The sequence below is a fragment of the Catharus ustulatus genome, chromosome 13, assembly GCF_009819885.2.
Source record: "Catharus ustulatus isolate bCatUst1 chromosome 13, bCatUst1.pri.v2, whole genome shotgun sequence".
NCBI classification, from domain to species: domain Eukaryota; kingdom Metazoa; phylum Chordata; class Aves; order Passeriformes; family Turdidae; genus Catharus; species Catharus ustulatus.
The window spans coordinates 20,148,004-20,157,548 of NC_046233.1; the positions used below are offsets into that span (position 1 = coordinate 20,148,004).

Consider the following 9,545-nt stretch of genomic DNA (forward strand, 5'->3'; position numbering starts at 1 on the left):
GTCAAGGTGTCATCATTCATTAATGATCTCCAGATACAAATTGCACAGCAGTCATGCTGAGGTACAAATAATGGCTATTTTGCCTACAGTGGCTACCACAAATAGGGGCTCTTTTTAAAGACAGTAGTCATGTGAGCTCCTGTTGCTATAGCAGTGGGTATGATTCCCAGCAGTCATGAGACAGACCCAAGACCTTCTGGGTCCCACAACTCTTGGGGGCTGTGGAAGCCTTGCCAGTGCCAGGGCTGGGGGATGCCGGCTGGATTTGCTGAGTCCCAGCAGCTACGGCTGTCCCTGTGCTGCTGGCTCTGGGTGTTGGCTCTACCTGCCACCTGACAGTCACCTGCTCCACACCATCCAGTGCTGTGCTCAGGTGTGAAGTTGCCCCTTTCCCTAACTGACCAGTCTCCTCTTCCTGTCTGAACTTGCAGCAAGGAATCTGAAGAGATTTCTTGTTCGCTTGTCTTGGCAGTTGATTTCTACAAATTGAAGAAAATGGGCTTTCCTCTAGTTATTTTCAGTTGGTTTTTATTTTTTTGCAGATACTGCTTCCTAGAGAAAATGAAATTTAACTGTGTTCACTTTCTCTTTTTCCTCTCATCATTCTGTTGTAGAAACACGAGTCATAGGAAGAGCCAGGAGAATCTTGGGCTTTTCTCCTATTATCATAGGAAGACATGTTAGAAATATTTGTATGTTGTATTTGGAAGACATGTCAAGAAATTAAGGAAAAGCTGTCTCTTCGCTTGTCTGTACAGTACACAAGCCAAAGGAAGCCAATGGTGCATAAAAATGCCCCATACTCATACCAAAGATTTTATTAACTAACTTCATCAATAATTGCCTTGCCTCCAGATGTATTCGGAACTTCAGCTATAAATGTCCTTCTTTGTGGGAATGGACCGTTTATTTTTGTAAATGCTTAAAGTATTTATCGTTTGTATAAAGAAATATTTTTATTACAAGCTTTAAAATGATCTCTTAAGTGAGCATGGGTCTGAAGTCATGTTTGCAGAAGTGTTTTCTATACTGGAATGAAGGATCACAACTGTTTGAAGAACTCTGGCCTGTCTTTTCTGAGAATTAATTTAGGAAAAGAACTTAAACACATGCACTCAAAGCCTTACTAAGAAATGGATCTTTGTCTCAGAACTGTCTGTTTTGTCTAGGTCCTTTATAATCACTGCCTGAGCTCAGGTGGGCACTGGCACCTGTGAAAAGTTTATGGGGGCCAGTTCCTTTTATGTGTGCCTTGTATTCACTGTGTCTTCTGATTCACTGTTGGTACCTCATCCCAGCCTGCTTTGTTCCTAGTCACACTCAGCTGCTGGCCCTAGTTTGCATGCCGTGGAGCTGGTGCAGGCTGCTTTCCAGTCCAAGGGGTGTTCCAGGGAGTGGAATGTCTGACTTGAAGCACTTCAGACTGCCAAGAAAAAGTTCCAGATTAATTTAGCTTTCCCTTTCCCAGTGAAGTGAAAGGAGGCTCTGCAGAGAGACCTGGACAAATTGGACAGCCAGGCAATCACCGACCCAGTGAAGTTCAACAAAGGAAAGTGCCAGATTGTGCACCTGGGATGGGGCAACCCTGGATGTACGGGCAGGCTGGGGAATGAGAAGCTGGAGAGCAAGACTGTACAAAGGGACCTGGGAATCATGGTGAATGGAAAGTTGTATATAGTTAGCACTGCCCTGGGAGCCAGGGGACACATCCCTGTCCTGAGGGGCACCAGGCCCAGCATGGCCATTCAGGCCAGGGAGGGATTGTCCCACTCTACTCTGGGGTGTCCTCACCTCAAGTGCTGGGGGCATTTGGGCACCACAATATAACAAAGATATTAAAGTACTAGAGAGCTTCCAAAGGACACTTCCAGGGATGAGGCAGCAACAGCTTCTCTGGACAACCTGTGCCAGGGCTGGGGGAAGAATTCTTTCCCAGTACGGTACAGGAAAGTTTACTATGGCTAGGGCTTTATTTTCTCCCTAAGGTTGCTTGAGATGAGGATGTCTCTCAGGGAAAAAAGTGATCCAGAATGAGCTGTGCCAAGGGTTAAAGCTGGAAGGAGAAAGAAAATGTGAATCTTGGTTCATCCTAGTGTTAAAGGACCTAACAGCAAAGAATAGAAAACAATCTGGTCCTTCATTAGTGCCAGTTATTAATTTTAACATTGAACTTCTGTCTGCCTATAAAATTAGCATGTGCACAGGCTGGGAGACATTCTTTTTCTTGGAATATTTTTCTTTCAGAAGCTTGCTTGTCTGCAAGAACATATGGACAGTGATAATTCCATTTTCAGCTCCTGGAGGAAGCACATGTGCACTTGCATGGGAGTCAGGTCCTTCTGGGAAAACAGTGTTACAGATTTGGGAATAAATCGAGCAGGGTCATGGATGAAGCTGTTTAGCTGCAGAAATCCAGTTTCCCGGCAAGTCAAGAATAGTTTGGCCTTCACTGCTGAAACTGTGCTGGTATTAATTTATAAATGTGCTTCACTCTTTGTGCAGGGAAGTTGTCCTGGCTGGGTTATAGGTGATTCCATGCTGCAGGCAGGAATTGTACAGGAGCTAAGAAGGCACTGGCCTGAGCCACGGAAATGGTTAAGGCCAAGTGATGGGACCATCTGTGTGCAGAGAGCCAGGAAGCAAAGTGATAGATCCTACAAAGAATTTGCACATTTCCATTTAAAGCCAGACTGCTATTTAAAGGACTTGGTGATGTGCCTGATGAGCTGGAGTGGGAATGAAATAATGATTCATTCTGGGATGCACTGGGCTGCTTTACAGCTGCTGGATGGAACTTGCAGTTAAAAGTGCCTTTACCAAGGCAAAGTTATTAGTTTTGTTTCTTTCATTTGTCATTATTTTTCTCATACTGTAATAAATTGAAAGCATATTTGGTCAAAATGTGCCATCATGGATGCTTTTCCCTGCCATTCTGTGTGCACAGATGCTACTCCATGTTATGCCATGCCTTGGCTGTGCTGCCAAGAATCAGTTTGCTGCACTTCACAGGGCCTGTGTCCTGTAGTAATTTCTCTGAATGTACATCTTCTTGAATCCTGTAGAAATGAATGCCTTTCTTTTTTTAATGAGCTGAAGCTGGAAATTAAATTGAAATAAAACCTGAGAGAAGAATGCTGCTGTTTTTCTTGTAGTTAATGCTCTGCTCTTCTTACAGAAGCACCCTTTGGTTGTTGCCCTCCTGTGGCTGCCGATCGACCCCTCCCAGGCTCTGGCCTCTCATGGTTAAATTTTTCTGGGTGTTTGCACCAGGATTTTTAACATTTTCACCTGATTTCAAAATTGCAGTTTTTCTGCTTAGCTTGTTTAGAGATCTGGAGTTAAACAGGACTCATTCGTTCAAAGACTGGGTGTCTTTGGGTTAATCCTTGATTTTGTGTCATTCTGGGAGTTCCAAGGGTCACTGCCCATGAAGCCTGGAAGTGCAGTGGTGCTTGCTGTAAAGGGACTTTGACACACAGTTCATTTTAAGTGCCACTTCACTACCTAAAAAGGGACTTAATGTAAGGGAAAGCATGCAGATAGTTTTGTTACTGGCCTGTTCCTTTAAGGGGGAACTTCTAGCCTGGGTGCCTATATGAGCAGTGTCAAGAATCCCACCAAAGGAACTTGTTGCTGTAGCAGGAAAATCACGGGATCATAGAATTGCTAAGGTTGGAAAAGGCCTCTTACGATAATTATGGCCGATCTGGCACCACTACCATGTTCACCACTAAACCATGTCCTGAAGTGCCACATCCACAAGTTTTTTAAACACTTCCAGGAATGGTGACTTCACCACTGCCCTGGGCAGCCTCTGCCAGGGCTGGACAGCCCTTTCCATGAAGAAATACTTCCTAATAACAAATCTAAATCTCCCCTTGAAACTTGAAACCTTAGATGGAGTCACTAACTCACAGCCATAGTTGCATCTGCTGCTGCAAGACTCTCTGTGGGGATAAGAGGAGCCCCAGAGCTTAGCACTGGATTCTGTTGAACAGGGTGGTTGTGATGGAGGATCTCTGAGATAACTTCATCAGGAAGAGAGATCCTCTTCATCCTGTGCCCTTCTGTGGACTGACTCCCTGATGAGTGGGAGCTGGACTACCCTCCTTTCCCACTGGTTTGTAGCCCTTTGGGGAGAGGAACAACTGTGTTAGAGGGAGGCTGTACTTGCTTGTGCTGGTGCCTGTGCTGAGCAGCGTGCCCCAACCCTCTGCCTCTGCAGGAGTAGCCTCATGCAAAGTGCCAGGTGAAGGGACCAGAGCAGAGCATCAGGGGTGTCACCAAGGTTTGGATATGACTGAAACAGCCTGATTAAAAAAAAAAATCTTTAATAACATTGTGTCTAGTAAAGTAAAAACCTTTCAGACAATCTGTGTTTCATGCACTGATAACAGGTGAAGTCAAGTGCCCGAGTGGCACTACACCTGAAGCCCGGATAAATCACAGACGAGATGTTCTCACAGCACAATTTACAGTAAATCCTCTCTTTCCATAACAAAATATTTCACCACACTCAGGTGACTTCTTTTTCCCTTTTAAGCCCTGGTTTTAGCTACCCTGGGGGTGTCCCAGTGCTCCAGCTCTGTGCCATTTGCCGTCCGGAGCTGCCTCATCCCTGGCCCGCTGGGACGGACAGTGCTGCTGTGTCCCGGGGCTGCTCCCTGCTGAACGTTCTTCAGCAGCACAAACAGAAAGAGCTGACATTATTTTTCCTCTGCGGAGTTAATTAATTTTAAAATCTCCTGGTGGAGGTTGGAAAGAGGATGCCTGTGCCTCTTAAATATTCCTGACCCATAATGGTCGCATACAGCTGGGTTTTGCTTCACCTGTGCCTCTGGAGCTGGCTCACGTCGATTTATCATGACTTTGTTCTGCCCTGAAAGAATGCTGTTCTGCCAGGAGGTAGGGAGATAATTTACATCAGACTGGAATAAAATTCAAAGTCCAGGTATAAAAGGTAAAATTGTAGCAGAAAATAGTAATTATTTGTAATAGTAATAATTTAGACAGCAGTCTTCTATGAAAGAGTTGCAATGGTATCTTTCAGGGTATTCCCAGGACAGGAGCCCTGTGAGATACAAGTGAAACTCATCTTGGTGAGCTCAGAGTCAATAAGAAAACAAGTAGGGATTAAATTCCTCATTCAGAGCTGGATGACATTTAGCCCTGGATGAGTCTAGGCTGGTCCTGACACTGGAAAGGTGAGCAAGACTCATCATTCCATCACACCCTGTGTCTGCAAGTGAAGAGGATAGGAAAATTAAGCAAAATATTAATAGTGATATCAGGTTTGAAGATTGCAGGACCTCTGTGTGATAACCAGGGACCCTTCAAGATGCTGTGAGGAGTCCTGCCAGTGCAGCCATGGGATGTGGGGCTTTCAAACCTGTTTTTTTATCAACATGGAGAAAAAAGAATTGTTATGGAGTATGAAGAACACTGACCCACACAGGCCCATTGTGGCTTACTCCCTATGCTCCTCAGTTAGTGCACATCACACAGTTTGTGAAGTTCAGTCACATTTCCAAGTCACATTCCCAGGATTTGAAACTCTGCAAGGGATAGAGAGGCCTGAGGGGATACAGTAATTTCTTTCCTGAGTGATGCTCTCTCTGGCATGCCTGGTGAATCATGTTTTCTGACATAGAAAAAAATAACTCCTATTTCATGGTAAAGACACATAGCTATCTCCCTCCATATCTTCCAAAGTCCAAAACAAATCTGAAACATAAGGCCTTCCAACAGTTTAGGTTATTTTCATCTGTCATGCCAGAGATCTGTGGTAATGTTGTGTGTTAATGTGTTTCTTCTCAAATATTTTTGGCACCAGTGAAAATGTTTTGCAATGTTTCAGTAGTCCTGGTGTGGTGCTTCCTAGCATGGCACCGTATTTATCACTCACCTTCTGACTGGTTGAAACTTGTACCATTAAGAAGGCAGTGGGCCACTTCTAGGCTGGAAGACTGGAAAAAAGAGGAGTGGAAAACATCAGGAAGGAGGCTGAATTAAAAAGTAACCTGACTTTTTGCCATTTCCATTTCTGACAAAGCCTGACTTGCCTGATGAAGGGCCACTGATAAGTTGGGAGTTGTGGTGCGCTTTTTGGGAAGGCAGACAGGTTAGTAATCAGTTCTTGTTATAAGAACCCAAGAAGATAACATGAACCATGAAAACAGACCTTCAACAGACTGTGGAGGAAAAGTGAATTCAAAATAACACATAGCATCCAATAGGAGGACAGGTAATGTTTTATCATTACCCTGTTAGGAAGTTGGATAATTATTGGTTAGATATTATTTTGAAAAGATTGTATCCTGTGTTTCACAACCTATCCTGCAATGACACGTCAGTGACCCTCCCACTGGCACGGCCATGGACTGAGTACATCAGAAGTGAGGATGAGTGGGGGCATTTACAGACAGAGCCAAAGGTTGGACTCAATGATCTTTGAGATCTCTTCCATCCTAAATGATTCAGTGATTCTGTGACTCTGTTTTCATACAGTGAAAATACTTCCATCAGTGTGAAAATAAGAAATTCCTGACAACAGCTGCAGTCTTTATATACCACATTTTTTTCCTGTCACTTTGCTGGGGATGTAATTTCACGATTATAAGCCGCACCTGATTATAAGCCCCATGTTACAATACAGAGCGTGATAAAAGGTATCTATTCTATCACCATCTGTTGAGGGTGGGGGCAGTGATCCTTATCTCCATGGGAGATATTCTGCTAATGGGCCATCCATTGAAACCAGGCAGGGCATTGTTCTTTATCTTTTCACAACCCATCCTTCCTCCAGCGAGTCATTTTCTGCTAATGGCCATTGAGTCCCACTGTGTGACTGATAAAATTACTGCATCCCATTGGGAGTTGCTCCAGCCAGGGGGAAGAACCCAACATTCCTTACCAAGATAAAAATAGAGGTTTTGGGACACTGAGGGACCCCTTTCTCCACTGGTCTCCAGAGGGAAATGGAACTCCTTCACATCACCACTGGACCTCCGGAGGGAAACTGCACCTTGTACAGGAGCACTGCTTCAACTGAATCACATCTGTCACTGCAGGAGGATGCAGCCACCATTTAATGGGACTGCTACCAACACCCTGCCTGACGGGGTGTCAGGTTGTACTCTGACTTGTCAGGGTTTGGAGTTTGTTTCTTTGTAGTACTCTATTTCTATTTTAATTTCCCTAGAAAAGAACTGTTATTCCTAATTCCCATATCTTTGCCTCAGAGCCGCTTGATTTCAAAATTATAATAATTTGGAGGGAGGGGATTTATAGTCTCCATTTCAAAGAGAAGTTCCTGCCTTTCTGAGCAGACACCTGTCCTCCAAACTAAAACAGCTACTTTTCATTCTTTGTCCATATATAAGCCTTACCTGATTATAAGCCGCACTTCAGGTTCAGACCAAAATTTTAGTCAAGATGGTGTGGCTTATAATCGTGAAATTACTGTACTTCCAACAATGTGTGTTTGCTTCCTAACATGCCCAAGAGCTGTCGGCTATCAATCAGCTCGAGTTGTAGGGTTGGCTTTGCCCATCCTTCTGCCTCATGGGGCCTCTCACTGCTGCTGGATGTGTTTAAATTTCAGGATGGGAATAATTAGTGGCAGGGAGAGGGGTGAAACTCTGGGTAGAGCTGACACATCACCCTGCAGCACTTGGATGCAACCCAGCCTCTGATGGAAACTCTGGCCATGCTGTTAATTTAACTCTTCTGGAGTGCCTTCTCTCATTTATTTCAGTTTACTTCTTTATTTAGGGACATCTCAGCTTCTGTCTCTGGTTTGGCTTTGTTGATCTGCTGTGAATACTAAAGGGCTCTGGCAAGGCTGCTGCAGGCACTGGGTGGTGGGGTTCTGGTTCCTTCCCCAGCCCCTTTTCAGGCTGCATCACGATCTGAGCTCAGCTCTAGGCTCAGCTCTTCTGGAGCTTACCATCTGCTCCAGGAATTGGTGCTGTCCAATTCCTCCCAGTGTCCACCCTGAACCTCCCTTAGCCAAGCCTGAGGCCATTCCCTCTCCTCCTGTCCCCGTTCCCCGGGAGCAGAGCCCAGCCCCTCTGGCTGTCCCCTCTTGTTCAGGGAGTTGTGCAGAGCCAGGAGGGCCCCCCTGAGCCTCCTTTTCTCCAGGTTGAGCCCCTTCCCCAGCTCTGTTCCCTTCTCTGGACATGCTCCAGCCCCTCAAGCTCTTTCTTGTTGCGAGGGGCCCAGAACTGACCCCAGGATTTGAGGTGAGGTCTCAGCAGTGCCAGCACAGGGGATGGGCACTGCCCTGGTCCTGCTCCCACACCAGGGCTGAACAGGCCAAGGTGCCCTGGTCCTTCTTGCCCACCTGGACTCCTGTTCAGCCACTGCCACCAGCACCTCCAGGGCATTTCCTGCCAGGCCCTTTCCAGCCCCTCTGGCTTAGCCCAGAGCTGCAGGGGCTCTTGTGACCCAAGGACAGGACCTGGCACTTGATCTTGTTCAATCTCGGACCACTGGCCTTGGACCCAGCCTCTCTAGATAAAACCTATGGAGCCTTCCTACCCGACAGCAGATCAAGACTCCCAGCAACCTTAATGTCATCTGCAAACTCACTGTGGGTACAGAAGTTGTTAATTAAAACACCTGAATGGTGGTTGAGGGGATACAGAAACCAGGATGGTGTTTTCTGCTTCAGCCTATTTTATGTAAGACTCAATATCAGAAAAAGCTCCAGCAGTGACCTGGTTTAGAAGACAAAGACTTAAGAGTCACTTCCAGTAAATATGGCTGTTGTCACCTGGTTCAGTAAGTATAGCTACACTGAAAATCCCAGCCCAGGCTGTTCTGGATGCTGAAGGGACTAATGAGAAGGACCATGAGCAGTGTTACCCTGCCCAGCGCTTATGAAACAGGAGCAAACGGCTGACCTGGCATGAACTGCTCCACACACAGCCTGGAAAACTCATCTTGCTTCATTATTGATGACCTCTTTTTAAAAGAGGTATTTGCCACCGACAAAGAACTCTGAAAAAGCACAGCAAACAAAAGAATGACTCCAAGAATGAGTCAAACCTATGTATTTGTTTGCTGCCCCTCAGAGATACTCGCCAGGACTTTAAAGCAGCACCTGACTTAAAAGAATAATAATCCTGTGATTAAATTATTTATACTTGAAACCAACCTGCAGATGCTTCTGTCTGCTAAAAAAATACATGAACTCTGAAGGCTTCAGAGAATTAAAATACAGATTTCATGTCTGAGAATGTTTTGCAAATCCTACTTAATCACAATAAAAGACACGGGAAGCAGCATCAGAAGCGTGACAGCCATGAGTGGGCACGAAGAGTCCTACAGCAGTCAGTGGTTTATAAAATATAAATACAGGAAGTTGGCCTGCGTGCCTCATTCAGAACTTGTTCTGAGCTATGTTTAAATTAGTACAGCACACACAATTAAACTGCTGCCTTCTGGATACTGGTTAAATACATGCTACAATGGAAATGAAGCAACAAAAGACAGATTAGAAAATAAAAAAGCATGTCTATTCCATTACTAATCACACAAGT

The 9,545-nt window shown here is 45.1% G+C and overlaps 1 protein-coding gene across 2 annotated transcripts in view; it reads left to right on the forward strand.

Moving 5' to 3' along the window:
• The window catches only part of CARD19 (caspase recruitment domain family member 19), a 46,661-nt gene extending 43,529 nt beyond the window's left edge, over positions 1-3,132 (forward strand). For both annotated transcript variants that reach the window (XM_033071539.2, XM_033071540.2), the window contains one exon: positions 615-3,132. In XM_033071539.2, coding sequence (XP_032927430.1) covers positions 615-727 — 113 coding nt within the window. In that variant the 3' untranslated portion in view covers positions 728-3,132. The remainder of the gene's footprint in view (positions 1-614) is intronic.
• The last annotated feature ends 6,413 nt before the right edge of the window (positions 3,133-9,545 follow it).